The sequence below is a fragment of the Limanda limanda genome, chromosome 15 (assembly GCF_963576545.1).
Source record: "Limanda limanda chromosome 15, fLimLim1.1, whole genome shotgun sequence".
NCBI lineage: Eukaryota > Metazoa > Chordata > Actinopteri > Pleuronectiformes > Pleuronectidae > Limanda > Limanda limanda.
The window spans coordinates 24,645,403-24,667,978 of NC_083650.1; the positions used below are offsets into that span (position 1 = coordinate 24,645,403).

The 22,576-nt window shown below is 43.0% G+C and overlaps 2 protein-coding genes across 2 annotated transcripts in view; one reads left to right on the forward strand and one right to left on the reverse strand.

Annotated features, from left to right (window-relative positions):
* Positions 1-16,910, reverse strand: part of kcnq5a (potassium voltage-gated channel, KQT-like subfamily, member 5a) — a 75,304-nt gene extending 58,394 nt beyond the window's left edge. Inside the window, exons 1-2 of the mRNA XM_061087483.1 lie at positions 16,706-16,910; positions 16,501-16,675 (exon numbers count right to left, since the gene is read on the reverse strand). Coding sequence (XP_060943466.1) covers positions 16,501-16,675; positions 16,706-16,910 — 380 coding nt within the window. The remainder of the gene's footprint in view (positions 1-16,500; positions 16,676-16,705) is intronic.
* A 1,989-nt stretch (positions 16,911-18,899) lies between these two features.
* On the forward strand, positions 18,900-21,603 carry cnrip1b (cannabinoid receptor interacting protein 1b). The gene is made up of 3 exons (XM_061087877.1): positions 18,900-19,078; positions 20,212-20,356; positions 21,439-21,603. The coding sequence occupies exons 1-3, from the start codon at positions 18,900-18,902 to the stop codon at positions 21,601-21,603; spliced, it is 489 nt and encodes a 162-aa protein (XP_060943860.1).
* Positions 21,604-22,576: the final 973 nt, after the last annotated feature.

Genomic DNA, 22,576 nt, shown 5'->3' on the forward strand with positions numbered 1-22,576 from the left:
GGAACTGAATAAAATGCTGATGAGAAAGTAAAATTATGCTTTTGTGTCAAGAAGTCGATCTCATAGAGAAGAAATCAAATAAATACCTTGATCGTGACATGATACCTATAAAAGTTTCTGATTATTGGATCATTTGTTGGAGGACATTACATTTCCAACAATATTATCCACTTCAATATGGATGTTTTAATATCCTCGATTCATCTTCGTCCAATTAGAGAACAGGATTATGGGCCAGCTGCACTCTTCTTCAGGGGGGGGCTTTAGTTTTGCTTTGCAGCGTAAGGTTCACTGCTTTTCCCAATTATGAATAATAAAAGTGACTCATAATGGAAAAAAGCATTACAACTTCACACGCACAGACACACACAGACACACACACGGCGGGTGCCAGAGTTAAAACGACACTTCTTGGCCGGCGAGTGTCGTCTCCGAGCAATTATTTTCAAGTTCTGCAGAATAAAAATGTTTTTCTATTTCTGTTAAAGCTTCCCAACACTTTTATCATTCATCTGCTCTTCAGCCCCTGAGGCACATGGCCGCTGTGAACGCCGTTACAAGAGGACACACAAGCACGATACCTCCCACTGTGACACACACACACACACACACACACACACTGTGTCACTGTTGTGGTGAGACTTCCATCCACTTCCATATTTTTTTCAAAGAGCCCTTATAAATAAAAGGAGCATGAACTCTGAGACGCACAAAGTTGTGTGTTCCAACACCACAAACAGGAAAATATAATAATCCAATAAACTGGACTTTCTATTTCATTGTCCCTCTTCTTCTTTACAGAGAAGGTTCACTGTGCTTGAGTAAAGAACTTTGAGGTTATGAGCTGAAGGATTTGACTTCATTCTGTCTGGAAGCCTTCCTGGTAAAGTTTAGAAACTGGATTTTAAAAGTTTTATAACTGTATTACAAGTTGTGTGAAAGCCTGAGTGTTGTTCTATCCCAAGAAAAGTGTTTCTTCACTGTATCTCAGAAATTAAATCTGGTTACATGATCGGTTCCATGTGAAAGAATTTAAGCAACAATATATTTTGATTCATAACTTATTTAAATCTAAGGCTTAAAATATAGTATTTGAATAAAATATTTATTTAGTTTTGATTAATTGTGATAAGAGTCAAAGCTCCAAACAAATCTAACTTGAGGTGAATTTGTTTTGTTGAACTTAAACACATTGTTTTATAAGATAAAAACTTTTTGTGTGTCAATTATCAAACTATTTAAAGGTTTACACGTTTATTTACAGGTTTATTATAATAAATGAACTGTAGCCTTTAGTTTACTACAAATCAGAAGATAGAAAAACTGAAAATTCAAATTTTATTTTTGCTAAATGGTGAAGAAACCTTTGTTATATGTTATATAATTTTTCATATTTTGTCTCATCACTCTGATCTTCTGGGCGTTTTTTTCCCCTCCAAATTAATAAATTGTTATTGCGTATTGTAAAATGAACACTCAAGTTGATTTACTCCCCCCAATGTGTTGTAACTTCTTTCCCACAGTTGGGATCTGGCACCAGGCCTCAGGAAAGAGCCGGTTTCCTCTCACCGTTCATCACTTACCCCCCCGCTGCTCAGTTCTGTGTTCGGTTGTTTCACGTCTTATTAAAACAGTCGTTGGTGTCGACACAGTTTTATTCATTTTACCTCTGTGTGGATTTCTTGACGACTCACAATCCGCCTGAAAGCTCAAACTCAGACCGCAATAAATATCACGAGCGCCGCCATCTTGATTATTCAGATACTGGGCCATCGGGATCGGAGGGTGGAGCCACGAGGTTCCAGTGAAACATGAGCTCGGCCAATCACGGATCAGTCTCAGCTGTCAATCATGAGGTTTCTCCCCATTTTGTAAAGCATTAAATAACCAATTAAAACCAAACTTGTTGGACAAATTAACACTTGGACGAATATCAGTGTGATAAGAAAAACATACAATTAGAGAGACCAAGAACTTATTAGACTTTATATGTTGGTCCATGTCCCATCTACTAACACGGAGGAGGCGGGGCTTTATGGCGAGGGTTTTGAGAGGTCATGTCGTAGATCCAGAGTTTCCTCGGTGATCCTGAGACTCGTTGCCGGTTTAGTTTTTGCATTTAACCGCTGACGAGCTGGGACTCAAGGATTCATTCAACGACTCGATACCCGTCAGTTAGCAAATTCCACATTTTATTCAGCAGACTCATTTGTGTCCACAGCTCATTTCCCGTGAGCAGACCCAGATTCCATTAGAGCTAAGTGAGGAAATACTTTTCTGCAAATATGCCTCGAATTGACCCTCAAATAGTCGAAGTCGGCAGATTTCCTGAGCATCACCGAGCTCCAGGATCAGAGAATCCACGAGGCTCAACAGCTGATGTGCATCTGCAGCACTTACAACAGAAACACACCTGCACAGCTAAATGCAGTGTAATTAGTGGACGGCTTTTTAATGCTGGTAACTGCTTCCTGATAAACACTGACTGTATGAAGAAGTGGTGAATGTACAGAGAAATCCATTAGTTTCTCACCTGGTGTCTGTCCTGCAGCATTAATCTGTTTTTGTCATATAGGACATTGAGTTTGAGCTGTTGTGTTGTTGTGTTGTCGTGTTGTTGTGTTGTTGTGTTGCTGAGCAGCGTGAAGGCGACTTAAAGATCACACTCGTTTTCTGGAGAGTCTGAAACACTCGGGTCCAGTGAGCGAGCAGAGAGAGAGAGAGAGAGGGATTCACATTCTAGCCGGGAAGTGAAGGGTGTCATATTTAACCTTTGACCTCCGTGCAAACAGCCTCGTGCACAAGTGGATGGAGTTGACATTTAGCAAGTGTTCAACACACACTCACAAATGTCCTGTTCTCACACTCTCTCGCTCTCTTCAAGTGAGCGAGGTTACTTCAGTGCAGCTACAGTATGTGAACATTCAGTTTCCAGTGGTGTATAAAGTACTTGAAAGCCATACTTGAGTAAAAGTACAGATATCTGACCTGAAAGTGACTTCGGTAAAAGTAGAAGTCACCCGTCAGAAAATGACTTGAGTAAAAGTCTTAAAGTAGCTCATATTAAAAGTACTTAAGTATCAAAAGTATCTGGTGTTGAAATATACTTAAGTATCAAAAGTAAAAGTACAAGTACCAAAATTAAAAATGCAAAGTGCTTTTTATAGTAGTCCTATACAGACACAAAACAACCCAAAATGTTTCTCCTCAAGATTTATCTCAACTGACTGAAAAATTATAACAACAATATGAATATAATGTATATAATGTATAATTTTACAAATTTTGAACCTTAGATGAGAGAGAGAGAGAGAGAGAGGTGCGCCGCGCCTTGCGTAGAGGCGTGCTGCGTCAACCTCCGCTGCTCAAGTAACGAGCCAGTTTGAGAATGTAAGAAGTAGAAAGTACACATATTTTTGTTCAAATGTAACAAGTAAAAGTAAAAAGTCGTCAGGAAAAGAAGTACTCAAGTAAAGTACAGATATGTGAAAAAATCTACTTAAGTACAGAAACAAAGTATTTCTACTTCGTTACTTCCCACCACTGTCAGTTTCTCTATTTGCTGCTCAGAGTAATGACCAAGAAGGACATGTTGTCACCTCAGTTTGTTGGTTTGTTTAAGATGGATTACACAAACACAACTGAATGGATTTCCATGAAATTTGGTCGAAAGATGAGGTATTACATCATATTTTGGTGCAGATCCGGATCAGAAGGAGAATACAGGATTTGAGCTCACTTCTTTTTAACATGGGGTTTTCACAGGGAATAATTAAATCAATGATAAGCCCTCTACTGAAATGTATTCTAGTAAAAAGACAAGTTCTATCTACTATCTTTCCTTAAAGCAGTTTTGGTGTCTTAGGAAGAGACAGCTGAGGATCAGGCCATCGCTTGAAGACAAGTTGTTTTGGATTATGAGTCAGTCAATAACTGTCGCTTCTCTATAATTCTATGATCCCATGAAAACTTTAAGGATTATAAATTTGACCACCAAGTCTTCATGCTTAAATTGAAAAGCTTTAACGTGAATAGAAAAGCTCTGTGTCCAAAATATCAAAACAATGGTGAACAGATGTGTGTCGCAACATGATTTATAGCAACACACACAAACACACGGAGGGAGATGAGTAACTTCAGTCGCACAAAACACAAATACTTGCTCATCACTCTTACACACACATATTGTCACACATCTAACTCACAACTGACCAGTCAACTCGGTCTATTTTCATTTAATCTAATGTCAAAAGGGCCCATTACTCTCTTTTAAACGCACACACACACACACACACACACACACACAGACAGACAGACACACACTCAGAAGGTGTAATGTTATCCAAACAGCCACCTGTCCTGTTGTGTCAGGCTGGTTGTGTTGCTGGCTGCAGGCCTGGGAGACGGCTTACTATGAGAAAACAGAGACTCACTCTGCATTAGACTGACTCCCGTCAATGGACCGGGCACGAAGCCTGCACGTGCACACACACACAGACACACACAGAGAAACACAAACACACAAAGACACACACACACACGCTGCTCTCTACACAGAAAATCGTTCTCACACACGTGCAGTCACAGGGACATTCTCTCTCCTCTCGTCCCCCTAATCACCCCACTGCATGCACACACACTTGTATGCACACACACTTGTATGCACACACACTTGTATGCACACAAACACACACAAGACTTTTCATGCAGTGTTACACAAGTTGCTCGATTCTTGCCAAGCTTTGGTTGCTAGGGGCAACGCACTTTGGGGGTAAACTTGATTTTTTAAGGCGTCCAAACAGAAACTGAAACATGGACACAACAAAAATACAATCTGCTGATCTTCCTTTTCCTTAAATCCATCATAATCTCCATCATCATCATCCTTTCTTCCACTTTCATTTGCTCCATATGAATTCTACGTCCATCATGAGCTCATTAAATGTGGAAGCAACTTCAAACTTTGGATAAAATCTGGTTGAAAATCCTTCTTCTTGCTTCGTTGGGATTTTAGAGTCAAAGGGAAACCTTGGATCCGTTTTTCTATCACTCAGTAAATCACAAATTCTGTCGGCACCACGAGCAGCTCGGGGGGGAACTGATGGTTAAACGTCATCTCGGTATAAATTGAAAACATCCTTCCTGAGGCGGCTGTGATCGGGTTCTCGATCGGGAAACTTCTCTTGAACCAACACCGTCACAGATGATCTGTTCCCGAGACTTCACGAATTCTCCGTCACATCGTCCCTTGACCTCTGGACGTTTTCTGCAGAGGTCAAGGGAAGGGGACATGTTTGGCTTTTCGACCTCGGTCCATATTTCTGTCTCTGTGTCTCTCTAACGATGCCGAGGACGAGAGAGAGAGAGAGAGAGAGAGAGGATTCGTTCTCTAAAGTTCAAACGAGAGGCAGCAAGAGAGACGTCTTGATCTCAGAGCACGAGACGATGAACAAAGAGAAACAGATGATGGACAGATGATGGACAGATGATGGACAGCTCTCACGCTCTCACGCTCTCCCACACGCAGACATGTGCTGTCTCCTGACGGCTTCGACTCTCAAAAAATAAGTCGGCTTCATTAAACTCTTGCACGTGGGCCAAAGATTCTTCACTAGGACGACTTCAAAGAGGCGTCACGCTCTGTCGCCTCCACAACAAAAGACGTCTTTAAAGGGCAATAAAGGATCCGTGATTCAGAGCAGATTCTGCAACTCAGAGACGGAGAGAGAACGGTTCTGAGACTGAAATCTGAATGTTGTGGGTCGGTCGTCGGGTTCGTTGCTGCTTCTCTAGGGTTCGGATGCAACGTGAAAGTTAACAGGTTCAGTTCAGGCTGATGACAGATCGTTAAAGTCTGACTTCGGCCTTCAGAGGAAAACTCGTGTTTCAATGAAATCACTCCAACGAGAGAATAAGAATAAGAGATTAACTTAAATTAAAGGAACGCTACACAAAATGCTTCCTAAATTCTCACTTTCCTCTTTTCTTGTCTGTTCTGGTTTCTCTACAATTGTTGTCATCTGAATAAAAGCCCTGGATTGTTACGTACGGATGTTTTTAGGGCCCGAGGCAGGAAGCGTCACATGGAGACTCACATTTTGGATTTCTGAAGACGATTCTCGTAAACAGTTTGTTGCCCCCGGCTCTGAAATCTCACTATTTCTCTAAACTTCATTATTCCACTGAATTTACCGTTGAAAAATAAAAAAGATTAATTATTAATGTTCATGTTAATCATGGAATCGGTGCAGAATCCTAATTAAAAAGCTGCATATTTCAGTAACAGCACTCAAAGGCTGCTCCACAGGATCTTGGGGAATAATAATATACATATAAATATTATAATGATACACATACTAGTTACACGCCTTTAGATTTCTGTTTTCTTTTTCGTCACCATTAACGTTAATTAAAATCAACCGTATACTCGATTATTTTGAAAGTCAGAGTTTATATAATTGCTCAGTCAAAGCTATAAATACAGAACTGGAGCCACGATATGATTAGATTCTCATGTGACTAAATACTAGTTTTGCTTTGGATTATTGTGTCAATCATCATTTAAATTAATGAACAGTTGAGTGTAGAAAATAAAAACAAGTTATAAATAAACGTCCATCACGAGCTCAAGGAGTAATAATTACAGGAGGTGATTAGACGTGACGGCAGGATCCTGAGTACAGAGAGACTTCCCTCTCTTCACTTCCACTTCCCTCACCCAACCCTTTCCCCTTCTCTCACTCCTTCCCTCCCTCCCTTCCTTCCTTCCTCCCTTCCAGCCTCCAACTCTCTACACTTCACCCAATTATTTCAGCGGCATGACGAATAACGCCTCAGAAGAAAAAGAACCTGCCAGAGGAAGAGCACTCGTCTTCTTCCTCATCCCTCGGTTCTGTCCCGGCTCCACTCGTTAGTGTGGGGTGAGGAACCAGCCTGTCACCTGGGACCAGCCGGTGGGACGCACCAGCAGACAGGATTCACAGGATGTGTTGGGCCGAGCTGGTCCAGATTATATGTTCATAAAGATTGTATGAAGAAGAACGTGCACAAACACAAACCCAATGAAATATTAAACAGATATATATGCACGGCTCATAATTCTTGATGAATCTGTGCATGAGGATTTCTCAAGGGCCAGAGAGCAAAGGGTGATACATGGAGGGCTGTGTGTGTGTGTGTGTGTGTGTGTGTGTGTCTGTGTGTGTAGCAGCTGCTACCAAGTACCAAAAAATTACTTCTACAACGCTTCTATACCAGTTTTATGCTAATCACTCTTTAGGGAATGGATGATTGCGGCAAAGAAGAAGTGGACTGAGGGAAAAAGGAAATTCCAGTTTTCTGTGGGTGAAACTGGTATCGGCTACTTTAAAGACGTGGTATTAAATTGTGTACTCGATGTCTGACCCGTGTTCAGCAGCGTCAGAGGAACATCTCAGTTTGGAGCATCAATAAAATGACACCATGTCATAGAAGTAAACAAATCAATAAATGAAATAAAAACAGAAAAGAGAATAGGCGGTGTGGTCTAGGGGGTAGAGTGGTTACAAGAAGGTTGCCGGTTCAATCCCCACTCTTCCCCATCTGCATGCCGAAGTAACCTTAGCAAGATACTGAACCCCTAACTGGCCCCTCATTAATGTTGAGTGTAATAAATATGTAAGTCGCTTTGGATAAAAGCGTCAGCTAAATGACATGTAATGTAATGTAAAGTAATGTAATAATCAAACCCCACAGTGTGTCTGCATGCTCTGCCTGTGTGGTGGAAACACAACGTTCCACCCTGACCATCCGTTTTCCAGCCAGTAGCAGGAAGTTCACCCACTGACTAGTTGTGGTTTAAATGGGATTTGCATGTTGTGATGATAATGGCATCTTGACACAACTATGCAGCTGAGCTTGTGTGGGTGTGTGCACCGAAGTCGTACGTGTTTCTGAGGTGCGGCGTTGTTCAGAGAAGTGACAGGGTAACGTCCGAGGCGTGGGCGTGGGGGGGAGGAGCCGGTGTGACTCAGATCCAGCAGCAGAGGAGCTCAGCCTGTCTCCATCCATCAGCTCCACAGGCTGCTCAGCAAACTGGCACCTGAGGTAGATGTCTAACACACACACACACACACACACACACACACACACACACACACACACACACACACACACACACACACACACACACACACACACACACACACACACACACACACACACACACACACACACACACACACACACACACACACACACACACACACACACACACACACACACACACACACACACACACACACCTCTTCTAAAGGATGGTGATTATTACTACTTACTTATTTCCTTTTCTAATTACGCTTCAGATATTTTATGTGATAAGTCACATTTTCTATTTAGGCTCATTATACATTTCATTTAGCAAATGGGTCACATGACAAATATTAAAGTATCAGAGGCAGTGAAATCTATAAAAAGACGAGTGTCCTGTTTGTTAATAGTGATGATACAGTTCAGCTTTGTTCGGGGTCAGTGACTCATGAGCTGGAAGCTGTTCAGTTAGATCGTATCGAAATAAGGAATTTATTGACTGCCCTTAAATTAAGTCTTTCAAACATTCAAAATGCATCTAACTTCACCTCCATTTACTTGTTTTTGTTTTCTTGTGAACTTGATTCATTGCTTTGTTTTGAAAGATACTATAAATCAATAAAGTTGTGATGCTAATCCTTAAGTGTCTGAAGGGGACACAATCTCTTCCTCACACACACAACCTACACACAACCTACACACAACCTACACACTCGTGACCTGCTCTGATGTCACAGCGGCAGCGAGCTCTGAAGCAGGCGACCGGTTCCATGATGAAGTTGGAAATCAAAGCCGATCCGATCCTTCGTCAAATTTCTCCTTTTCTTCCGCGGACTCATTAGCTCGTTTTCTTTTAACACATTTGCGAGTGAACAACTGATGGGAATCAGTTGTGGGTGTAATGAAACCGAAGCCCCAGAGGGATCCATATTACTGGTGCACTGGTGGAAAGTGTTCAGGGAAATTAGACTCAACTAAAAATATTCAATTATTCAAGTAGGAGGGAAATTACATGTTTAAAAATGCAAAGTATGAGTCGGTAAAGTATTTAGTTTCCCTCCAGACGTTTTCAGATATGAACTTTGGAAAATTGGGTCCAGACATTTTCACCAGAAGCTGTTTTTCAACCTGAGATATTTTAACCTCTTGTTCAAATTAACTTTTAACTTTTTATTTAAAACTTTTACTTCCGATTAATGAAGGATTATTTTATGCCCTTCCAACGGATTGTGATCTTTTATTACTTCATTTTTTCTTCTTATATTAATAAAACTTTTTGCAGAAGTTTCCCACACAGTTTTCCCTGTAAAGTCGCTGTGAGAAGAAACATCTTGAATCTTGAGTTGTGGCTTTAGATTAAATATCTGAGCTTTCTGGTGTTGACATGATCTCCACTAAGTGAACTTGCGTTTCTTATATAGTGTATATCTCTGTGTGTGTTTAGACAGAACACTGCATCGGGTGCCTGTTAATCTCCTTTTACTTCAGAGCAGACGAGACACGTGGAGTAAACAAACGTAAAGATTCTGCTTTGGTGTTTTCCTACAAAAGAAAACCTCACATCTGTCTTGTTCTTATCTCTTCTTCACCGTCCCTCGTCTTCATCAACTGGACACGCACGTCCACACCGAGCCTGTGTTGTGTTACTGTCCAGTCCAGACGTGAAACACACACACATGCTGCCTGCAGAATGGGCAGCCGGTCTGTGCCCATTCCTGCAAACACCGGAACCCATCCTGACAGTATTTATACACAACCACATCCCCTTGTTCTGTTCATCATATCTAATAAGTCCTGAGCATCTCCCACCAGCGTTTTCCACTGGGATCCAGCCAGCACCCCCCCCCCACCCCCCCCACCTGGAAGTGGCTCTAAACACAGAGACTCTTTTATGTGCTTCAGGTGTCTCACATGTCGCCGAGTGCTCAGGAAACAAAGCCCAGGTTCTTCAGGAAGCTTCTGATCTTCTTCAGGTCGGAGTTCTCTGTTTGGGATCGGTGCACCTGCAGTTTGACGAGTCTCTGGGTTCAACTTCCTTTTCATAATTAAGATCTCACGACGTTTGAAAGGAGCAAGACGGGATCGGACAAAGTTCTCAGGTTCTGCACAACGGTTTTTAACTGAGTCACCTAAAGGCCAACTGTACAGCATGAGTCATTTAAACATAGCTTCGAGAGAAGCAACGTTTTTTACAGAATAGCCAGATATCAATTTATGGACCAATCAAAAAATGTCATAAAAAATAGAGGCTCTTGGACATGGATGGAGAAAACAGGCCCAGAAAGAAAAGAGCTTGTTCCTTCTCATTCTGTAAATAAAGGTATAGTTGAAAAAGAAAACAGGATCTGTCACTCCACTGTTTATGATTGATGAGCATTTCAACCTAAATTATTACTCTCTAATCATTTATTTCAAGTTTGGAGTTTTTCCAAAAGGCAGGTTGTAGTGGAAGCCATAAGCCGACTCCCGAACGTCCAACCACTGATCCAGTCCACTGGTCTGTGGTAAAACCAGAAGCCTCCATGAAACTGGTGAGATATCAAACAAGCTAATGACCCAGGATGTTGAAACGTAGTTAACAAGTTAATTAAATGATTTATATATTATAGTACTTTCCTCTGAACTTGTTAATCACATTAAGCCCCAGAAACACATGAAAGTGTAGTTTAAATATCCCCAATGTCCATTTAAAATCACTATATGAGCTGATTTAATTATGATAAAAGGTTTGTTTTTTATTGTTTTCATGATTAAAAAATGTCTTTAACAGCAAATCAGAGTGAAACGAGCTCCGAGATGATTCCTGGTTTGTTCTCTGTGAAGAGTCAGTGGACACATCACAGGCTGAGCACACATCTGATCTGTGAGAGGATCAGACTGAGCCGAGGTCGATCAGTAGAACGAGATCGCTATCTGCCTCCTGGTCGTCAGGCGGGAGAGACGTGTGCTACCTGTGGATGCACCAGAGCGGCTGTGGGATCAATGGTGGACACACACACACACACACACACACACACACACACACACACAAAAATCCACACACCTCTCTGCAGCTCATTCTCTCACACAAACGCAGACACGTGAACACATAAACCTGAAAGCTAATATCAATGTGTGTGTTATATTTAAACAGCGTTATTTACTTTCTTTTTGAAAAATATGTGTTTTTTTAATCAAACTATTTGTTCAATTAATCAACAGCAGCAGTTTAGAAAAGCTGTTAATCTGGTTATGGAGCAAACCACAGCACGGACTAATTAAATTTGTTAATTACCTGAGAATCATAGTTCAAGCTTCTTCTGTTAAATAACGATGTGAATCTCTGTGTGTTAGTTTAGTTTCAGAACTGGTATTTGAAACGTTTCCCTTGAGAAAGCATTCTGTAATTCAGTTTTCATATTTTGGAACATTATTCATCATCAAAATGAGCATTTCTCAGATGATTTCTTCAAACTAAAATGAGAGAGAAAAAAGGCAGCAAGAGAAAAACTGCACAGATTTGGGAGCGGCTCTCGACTCCGAGTTAAACTTGAATCCTCATTTTAACAAGCTCATTAAAAAACATCCTCCTTTCAACTCGGGATGATAAGAAAGTTAAACAGTCGCTAACTCAAGAAAGATGCTGAAATACACTCGTTCCCACTTTTACTGGCAGTTTGCAAATCCATTTTTTACTGGATCACTGAATTGTGCAAAAGGAGAAAAAGGCTCGTCGAGTCAGAATCCGACTGAAACAGAGAGAATCGATCACAGCAGCTCGTGCTTCAGACGCTGAATCTCACCTGTAGCTTCACAAGTTCTTAACGACCTCGTTCCAACCTCCTGCACCGTAGATCTCTCATTTGATTTTCCAGTGAGATCACTGAGGTCACAGTTTATCTAAATGATATCATCTGTCTCTGGATATCAGAACAAAAAGATTTATGGATGATTTGAAAAAGAAACCAAAGACTTCTCTTACCAATCTGGCTTTTTATCTTATTTCCTTTAACTAGAGTTTTTCACCGTTTCATTTGAATTTTCTCCGTTTTATTAACTTTTGGTTTGAAATGTGCTGGATGTATTTTCTCTCAACATCAGTACATGGACAAGTGGAATATCTCGTCTTTACTCAAAAACATTACATCCACACAGAGAGGAAACGTCTTCTGAGTTCAGCCCATAATGAAGAGTGAGGCCGGAGCCCATTTCAGAAAATGTGATTAAAACACCAACACATACCATCTCATTAAGAGATGAATCCTAATGTCAGCAGCGTTTCACTGTGGGAGCACTATTTGGCAGGAAGCGAGCGCAGATATTTATCAGTGTCACACACACAGTGAATCCATACACACAACCACACATTTCAAAATCACCACTTAAACCATCAAACCAAACTTTGCTTTTATAAATCTTGTACTTTTATTTATTTGTGTTCATCTCTGGCCACGTGTGAATATGTTTATGAGTATGAAAGGATGAAATCCAGTCTGGAACATGTGAATAATGAAGTTCGCACCGGAGTAGTTTCTCAAGAGCGTCCATGACTTTGAAATCAAAGGATATTAAAGTGGGGGATGATGCAGTGAGATGATTTATTCACATTCTAGCTTTCATTTGCAATCCAGACGGATCAAAGTTACTGTTTATGAGATGTGGATCACGACGGAAAAAGCTCAAAACGCCAAAGTTTCCCTGCTGCGCTGCATGAAAACTGTTTAATGAATCGATGAAGATCATTTACTTCAGTTTCAAAGTCTGTAAAAACATTTCAAAGCAACAAGTTGATGACTTCAGATCGACCTCACACAGCAAGTGAGAACTCTGTGACCTCAGAACCGACACAAGCAGCAGATAATGTTTCTCAGGGTGGTATTCTGAGTAAAGTCTTAGCTGTTCCCACCGAGGATCAACACAAGCTACTAAATCCAAACAGCTCTCAAAATCATAACCATAAAGAAGATATGAGCAGCTGCTACAGCCACAGGCCTAAAGGTGGGAGGGATCACAGGCTCAGGACCCGACAGTACACTTGCATCCGGCTGCACAAATCACTCACAAATATCAGTCCCTTAATATGCCTTTTTCAATCAAGATCAATTAAACATTCCCTGGGAAATCAGCAACAATCTAATTTAACATCCTAAGGGATAAAGCTGTTTCCAGGTTTCTCTTCTTCTTCCGGACGTGTGAGTCAGAAGCTGTTTGACTTCATCATGAAGCTTCTCACTGTGTCGCAGTGTTTTGTCCTCGTTGTGAAGGATCACTCACAGACATTTATATGACTTGGATCCACAGAAGCATTTTAAACATTATCACATATTTCATCTCATAGGAAGTTTTGCCAAATTAATTCTGCTCTCATAGCAAAGTGCCTCAGAACCTCTTTGATTTTAGTAAAGTCAGATTAATCCTCTAATTGCTCATGTTCACGACTTGGACACAATTACAGCCAGACACAGACACTGGAAGGGTGCCTCAGACAAATATATAGTAATATATAAAAAATAGTCTTTTTTGTCTGATTTAGCAGATTGCTTTTGGTATAAGAGATATTTGAGATGTGAAGATCTTCACAGATAAAACATACAAATGAAAACACATCAAAATGTACAAACACAAGAGCCAGAACTATCAGAATATTAAGAGATTTTTATGCTGTTTTTTCCCAGTAATTCATCTGAAAATGTGATTCTTTAGCCAGGGTCAGGTTTGAGAGGACACAGTGACCTTGACCGTTAAACGTCAAAATCAAATCATTTTTAATCCTCGAGTCAAAGTGAAAGTTGGCTTCACATCTGAACGACTTCCCAGAAAGTTGTATCTATGAAATCTTAAACACGACAATGGGATCAGAGTCTCTGAGATGACTCAGATTTGCCCAAGTGACACATTTATAAGATCTCGTATTTGCAGCTGATGCAGATGATCTAAGTGTGGGAGGCTGCGGCCGCCAGCAGATGTAAGGACTTAACCTCTGACCTCAGCTGTCCCGCCTGAGACAATAAAACGTCAACATCCGGCATGGCGGCTCCTCCTCGGACAGCTCCACTTCCTCCTTCTCACAGCGCTTCTCTGATGCTGGAAGGTTTCATCAGGCCAACATGTGTGCCAGTTCAGCATCCTGTCTACGGCTGCGGCTCAGGGGTCAGAGCGGTCGTCCTCCACAACCGGAAGGTTCGATCCCAGTCTTCCCCTTTCTGAAGTGTACCCCAAACTGCCCGTTCTCATACAGAAAGTGCTGCAGATGCACTGTGTGAATGTGTGTGACTGAGGGAATATAAACTCTACTGTACAGCACTGTGAGTGTCATCAGGACTAGACAAGCTCGATATAAATAAAAACCATTCACCATTTACATGCATAGAGAGAGATCTAGTGAGAAAAAGAAGGAGAGCATCCTGCAGGAAATGCCACAGATGTGAAGATGTGGAACCTCCTCCACGAACCAGCAGCTCCCTGTGTCACGATCTGCCACATGTTCACAGAAATAAAACCTCATTATAAACCAAACATGCAGAGTCGGAGCTGCTTCTCCTCTGAAACATCCTCATCCTCACAGGATCTCAGGATTTATAGGATGCAAAGTGTTTTGAATTAAAAGAAAGAGACAATAGAACGACACGCAGTGGCCCAACTGTCCCCTTAACTTCAAACCCTAAAGAAGGTGATCCTGGATCAGCCTCCTGCAGATCTGATTCCCTTCCATGTCGTTCCGTGCTAATCGGTCCTTGTGTTTCCTTCTTGCAGTCAAACAAACAAACAACCTTTTAGTTTAGACAAAACGATGTGAGCAATAATCCTCTAATTGGTTAATTGACCCTGCATGAAGCCAGAGGAAGCTGGACCATGTTATTTCTTTTTCAAAAAGGGCGAATGAGAATCAGAAGATTTGTCCTCAGGGTTCATTTCACACCAGAAACCCGAGCTGTGGTCAGAGGAACGGCTGTTATGAGTTTCAGAAACGAAGCTTCTCTCCCTGCAGGACTTTTCCCAGAGTCTCACTCTCACCACAGCAGATGAAAGATGGTGCAGTCGAGGAGTTAATATCTCACTGGACTGTTCAGATGATAGATAGCAGAGATTCCCTGAGAGACCAGAGATCTGTGGGAGCTTCTGGTGTTACACAAAGATGCAGAAGAGATAGAACCCAACACAATGATTCATCTTTATCCATACTGTACATACAGGTTTTAACAATTTAGTGAGGACACACGCTGGTGTTTCACGTTCCCCGGACAGCATCCATCAGAACTGAGAGCCCTGACGTTAATCTCTGGGCTCATCGGTTATCGCCCGATGACAAATGAGCCTCTGGGGGAAAAGTCGGATATTTGGAGCAGAAATCCAGACCAAGACTCTTCCGTTCTCCATCTTCTGCTTACAGTCTAATGTTTCTACACATAAAACAAACAGGAATACTTCTAGTAGGTGTTTCAGGTCCAGGGAGACATTCTGGGTGATGTCGATTAACAGATATCTGCATATGAATGCTGCTGATGAATTAAGAAGCTGATCTATATGATCCAATTCTTTCCCTCTGCACACGGACTGTTCACCCAAAGGTCTGCACCAACCTGATTGGAACAGATTCCCATGAAGAACGTGTTCGTAGGATCTCTCTCACCCTGACCACTCCACCTATAGACGCCTGGACCTAACTGTCCTGGGACCTAGAGGTTAAAGGTGAATCCCGAAACTCTACAATATGAAGCTTCAGGTCCTCGAAAAAAACTGAATACAGCTGCATTTAAATACAAGAATACACAGTCAGAGATTGGACTAAAATCCAAAGAACTTTACCCTCAAACTAAATCTGGATCCAACCTGAGAGACGGAGCCTGAAGGTCAGAGATGTGAATATGTGGGTGAGATGTGGAGCCCGATGCAATTCAGACCCTGAAGACGACATTTGAAAAAGTGAGGAGCAGCCACAATGTCTACGCTCACAAAAGATCCTCACAAAAGACACACACACACCTGCAGCCCATTGCCCATTGTGTGTCTTGTGAAGCTGCAGCAACAGGTGATCACATCCTGAGACTCTCAGACTCTTAGAGACTCTTAGAGACTTTCAGAGATTTAAAATGAATGAACTCAGCTCAATAACATCACAGCCAGGCCTTCTTCAACCAGCAGCTTCATTCAAATAAAGAAACAGTGTGTTTGTGTATCTGCAGTGTGTGTGTCTGTGTGTGTGTGTGTGTGCAGGATGGATGGAGGAGGTGCACATGCTCGACAAAAGGAGGAACTGAGGAAGTTAATGTCTCTGGAAACAAGAGCCCCATTCAACTGGAACCCATTCGATCCCATGAGCTGGTCATTATAGGTTAGAGGCTGGTGTTGCGTCACCGCCTGGGAAGTTCCACCATGAATGAAACATGGAAAACCAACAGGAGAACCGGATGTGAAGAGGTTTTGCATGTATAGTGGATACAGAAGGTCACTCACACGAAGGCGTGGTAGACGAAGGCCCACTCCCGGGGTCGCTCCAGCACGTTGTACAGCAGGTTCTGGAGCCGCCGGTAGCGCGCGTTCCTGCGGCCGCTCTGCGCGCTGTAGACCAGCGGCTTCCCGAGCAGGCTGAGCCGGGCTCCATGCTTCCTCTCCGGGGCCAGGGCACCGCCTGCTGGGACCCCCCCTTGGGACAGGAGACCCCCGGAGCCCGGCTTCCTCTCCCCGGGGGACAGGAGCCCGTCCACCGGGGGGCTGGTGCTCATGGTCCTGTGGCCGCTCTCCACATCCTTCAGCGGGTGGTGGTGGTGGTGGTCCTGCGCCCGGCGCCCCGTGGAGCTCTTCAGCCAGAGCCCGGTGCCTCCACCTCCTCCTCCACTCGCTTCTCCGGTGTGGCTTCTCGGCATGGCATCACCAGATCTGCCGTGGACCACCGGAGGAACCTTCACATGCAGGAGCCCGCAGCTGCTGCTCCAGAGGCTGGACTGATGTTTCCTCTGAACCTGGATGAAACCGAGCAGAAGAAGCTGGAGAGTTGAGGATCTACTCGGCTCTCATCCTTCCAGCCGGTGGCTTCTTCAGCTGCTCCACATGAGGGTCAGTGTGCGAGGGGGCTGGAGAGGATCTGGGTTATGAAGGAGTGGATCCATGCAGACATGTGTAGGGGGGGGGGGGGGGGGCTCTCACACCCTCCCACTCCTCCTCCTCCTCCTCCTCCACCTCACCCGCTGCCTCGCTTCCTTCAGCCACTCGGAGCTGCTCGGAGCCTTTTACGCATCAGACTGAGGATCTGCAGCTCTGACTCCACCAGCTCCAACTCCTCCTGTGGACGAGGAGGTGCTCTCCTCCTCCTCCTCCTCTCTCTCCTCTCCTCATGTGACTTTGGATTTAAATAATACATATTAATAACCAGGGAGACGTCAAAAGGCACCAGTGACCCGCAGGATGACGCAGGTTTTACGCATGGAAGAAAATGACCCAAACATATGAGTGTGAACGTTTGGGTTGTTTTTAAATCAGATTACAGACAACGTGCAGGACAACACGCTGCATGTAACACTGACACACACATATAAAGTCCTGTGTTGTGTGTGTGTGTGTGGAGTCAGATTGTAGGAGGGAGTTGGACATGAGGTTGTGTTGTGCCAATCACACAACTTCACCCAGAAACGTGTTGGACTAAGTTTGCCCGGTGTTAGAAACTGATCCCGGATCTGAAGTGAACACGTGGTCTGATGATGTTTTGAACAGCTGCGTCATCTCTGTCACGTGGTCATGAACACCCCCCCCCCACTACTCATTCTTTCTTTCTCTTTCTTTACCAATCACTGCTTTTTATTCAAACACCACAGAATGGACTATATTGAGTATATAGGCTACTTTGATATACTTTTATATGATATTATTTATTGTATTGTGCTGTTTTTAATGTGTGTGTTTGACTGCACCAAATTTAAACGAAAACATTTCTATTCATGTACAATAACAATAAAGACTTTCTGATTCTTTCCTGTCATGTTGAATTGTAGATTGTAAAAAGTGTGACTGAATTATTTCATTATATCTGAGACCGGACATGGAGAAAAGGAGCAGAGTCACTTCGAACCTCAGTGGTTTTATTCTTATCTTCAATTCTCCTTATCAACACAATCAAGTTTAACAGTTAAAATTAAACCTGAAGGTGTTTTTATTCTCTTGTGTGATCTGAGCCTGCCCTCTAGTGGCCAAATACTGTAGTTACACTCTTTGGTTTTGAAAATCTCGGTCCTCACCAGGGATCACAAGACATCACCTGAGAAGGGGAGAACCTTTCACCTGCTTTGACCTCTGACCTTGGACTCTCCTCCATAACAGTTTTATTTAAACCACTTTAGTCTCGATGAAGATGTTGGTCCCCCATCCCACCCCAACATCCATGCACATGCAGACCACAGCAACTGAGGGGACGCTGCATATGATGCAAGTTCCTATATCTGTACTTATTGTAACTGTAAGTCAATTAACCAATCATCAGCTCTGTTATTGGCTTGTAGAATATCTTAATTCTGTTAGGATCAATTAAACAATTAACCTAATGCTCAGAGACTTGATTGGCAGGATTTCAACTCCAGTGTTAATAAAGTGAGACTGAACAAACAGAAACTACACATGAGATTAAAGAGAGAGAGAAAGAGAGAGAGAGGGAGAGAGAGAGAGAGAGAGAGAGAGAGAGAGAGAGAGAGAGAGAGAGAGGGGTGGGGGGGTGGATTAGGCCTGTTGAACGGGATTACGCAGCGCGTCGCAGCTCCCTCTCCTGCTCGGTGCCGTGGGACTGTCCTCACGGAATGTCTCCATCTGTCTGAGGCTGATCCACACACACCGAGGATCACAGGAGGATCCAGCGTCTGTATGGAAACATGGCCGACGTCCCGCAGATCGTCAAAATCGGGATTTCCCTGAAGATGCTTCCCAACAACACCGCGGTGTTCTTCAAGTCCGACGGAGCCCGGTTCGGACAGACCCGGACCATCAAGCTGCTGACCGGGTCCAAGTACAGGATCGAGGTGGTCGTGAAGCCCGGAGCCGTCGAGGCCACGTAGGTATCATTGGGTTCTCCCCACTGACAACCTGCTGGGATCCAGACCCTCCCAGTCAGGTCGTGGTGGTCCCAGTCAGGTCGTGGTGGTCCCAGTCAGGTCGTGGTGGTCCCAGTCAGGTCGTGGTGGTCCCACAACTTCCTGCTTATGAATCCACCAGGTCGTTAATGAGCAGCAGAGGGATTTTAGATTTAACCCTAACCCACTGAAATATGGAGATGATCCCAAAAAGAAAATAATTTAGATTTCGTTTGAATGTGGCATTCGAAAAGTATATTATAGTCTCCTGTTATGTTTTACTTGTATCTATAAAATAATCTTTATATTGTGAAATATCAGCTCCAAAGACCCTTCGTCTGATTTACCCACAGAACACACATTTTGGTTTCTGGTGTTTTTCGCTGTGAGTACTCACAGAGAAGTGATTGTGTTTCCTGGAGGTCAAACCAGGGATGAGGCTCCTTCCTCTCAGGCACAGAAAGAGGTGACCTCTACAGGTGACCTGATGTTAGGGTTGCATTCATGTAAAGTAGGAAATATGGCTTTTAAGAGTCTGTCCCCTCAAACTGGAGGCTGCAGAGAAACAAATCACATCTCACAAATGTCTCTTACGCATTTACCTACATTATTATCACAGATAAAAACATATTTTCAATGTGTATGTATTTTATTTGTGGGCTACACTCCTTTATATTTGATTGTTTAACGCGTCAAATGTCCATGTCTCCCTCTGGAATGTGGGATTTCACTGGGATCACGTGAAGGCAGCGTAAACCTCCAATTGGCCACATGTCAAATCCTCCTCAGATTAGGAGTGTGGTGTTTGTGCTTTGTGTCTCCGCCCTCTTGAGATCTGCCTGCAGTTCAGGGTTGTGTAATGGATGTGGTTACACATCTCCAAACATGGATCAGTGACACAACTCTAAATATCAGGGTGTGAAAGGAGCAGGCGGAGGGACACACACAGGAAGTAGGTCACACAGGCCGGGGATGAATCTGGATCATGAGCCACAGCTGCGGAGGATTCACATGAAACATCCTTTATTATGATATGCGTGTGTGTGTGTGTTGTGTTGTGGTCACACCCACCTGAAGCTGAACTATATCAATGCTTCATGCTGTTCACCTGCAGGTCGATGAGCCTGGGGGGGGTGACCTTCCCCCTGGAGCAGCAGTCCAAAGACCCCCAGTCGGTGGTCTACAGCGGCCGGTACGACACCGAGGGCGTGACACACACCAAGAGTGGAGAGAGGCAGCCGGTGCAGATCAACATCCAGGTAGGACCCTCCCCCCCCCTCCAGATGTGCTCATGCTGCCGTGGTTACGGTACGGCCAGCTGCCAGGGTTTCCATGGTTACAGTTGTTCTACAGCACATCCTGACAGTTACAGGTGTTTCCACGGTTACAGTTTTTTCGGAGGTTCATCCTGACAGCTACATGTGTTTCCACGGTTACAGTTTTTTTCGGAGGTTCATCCTGACAGCTACATGTGTTTCCATGGTTACAGTTTTATTTTTATTCCGCAAAAGGGGTTTCCATGGTTACAGTCCTTTTAAATTGCAGCTGCAGGTGTTTCTGTGGTTATTACATCTGCCGAGAAGGTTGTGTTGTCATTGCTGTTTGTTAGTTGGTCTGTTTGTAGCGTTGATTTCAATTACACCAGTTGGAAGGGGTGGGGGGGGTTACAGGAATGTTTCATCACTTTCTTTAACATTGTGAGATTCATATTTATTGACATTTTTCCCTTTTTCCCAAATCCTGATGAAAGCTCTGATGTCTCTGAGTGTTTGATGTTTGTGGAGTTATGTGAGAGACATTCCATCTTCATTTGGTTTGTGTGTTTGTGACCCATCTGTCCAGTTAACACTCTGTGGCCTCTGGGGTAATACTGTGTGTGTCTGTGTGTGTGTGTGTGTGTGTGTGTGTGTGTGTGTGTGTGTGTGTGTGTGTTCATCCGTCTGTCCAGTCAGTACATTTCCCCTTAATTTCACCTCCATATGATTTTACACATGAGCACATGATGATAAAGTCTGTATGTCTACGTGAGTCTCATGTGCTGTGTGTGTTTGTGTGTGTGTGTGTATGTGTGTGTGTGTGTGAGTGTGTGTGTGTGTGTGTGTGTGTGCGTGTGTGTGTGTGTGTGTGTGTGTGTGTGTGTGTGAGAGAGAGAGAGTGATCCCATCTGCTCGCTCTGCATGTTTCCTCATCAGTTCATCAACCCGGGCCGTCTCCAAGCTGCTGTGAACTGTGTGTGTGTGATTGTGTGCGTCCTCTGCACACGTCTCCGTCTCAGTGTGTGTGATTGTGTGCGTCCTCTGCACACGTCTCCGTCTCAGTGTGTGTGTTTCTTCTCCTTCAGTTCGCGGCGGCGGGCGAGTTCGAGACCGTGTGGCAGGTGAAGTACTACAACTACAACAAGAGGGACCACTGCCAGTGGGGGAACAGCTTCAACAGCATCGAGTACGAGTGCAAACCCAACGACACACGCACGCTCATGTGGGTGAACAAGGAGACGTTTATCTGACTGACACTGAAAATAACTAAACAAGGTGTGTTGTGTCTCATTGTGAAATATTGTGTTGCTCAAAGGGATTTGTGTATTTATCCTTTCTGTTATACGATCATTCTGCTCCTCTTGTTTGGTTTCACCTGTCACTTCTACCTTTCTGATAACAGACACTAAAACTTTACCGTTACATAAAAATAAATGCATCTTTTCTTACATCCCATAATATTTCCTGCTGAATCATGTGACACAAGGTCACGTTTTCAGTCTTTCAACAGTTGTTGATTTTGATTACACAACTGAGTCGAGATAATTGACACTTAGGTTAAAATGAAACATGAAGCACTTCTCAAAAACTTTCTTTAAAGTTATTTTAAATATCCAAAGACTAATTAGTTAAATTATATTTTGAGATAAATATGTTTTTCATGTACAGATCAGTTGTGGTATCAGGTCGCCCTCCAGTGTATGTGTAACACTTGTGTTAATGTACAGTGTTGTATGTGTGTGTCTGCCTGTGTGTGTTTTCGACAGTGTGTATGTTTTACAACCGGTGCTTGTACAGACGTGTCTATTTGTATTTTTGTACTTTTAAAATATCATATGTGTGAGAGAGAGTTTATTTCCAAAATGACTTTGTGACATTTCCAGAAATTCATGCCAGGTCCGTTCTTATGTAACTTCTGCTGGTTTTAAGTTTTAAAATAATACATGTTAACATTTAACATCATACAAGTCTAGTGTCCTTGAATTAGAGGCATTTTGACTGAATGGCTCCAAACTACAACTCTTTCCATGTGTCCTCGAATGGAAAACTCCATCTGCAGCTCCTGATGTTAACAAATAGTTAAAATGACTTAAGCTACTTTAACAAGAGCAATAACTTGTACAAGGATTGAAGCTCAGGAGCTGGCCACTATGGAAACTTCATTTTAGAATACAAAACGTTTCACTTTATAACATAACTTTCATTAAATCATGACATTGTTTC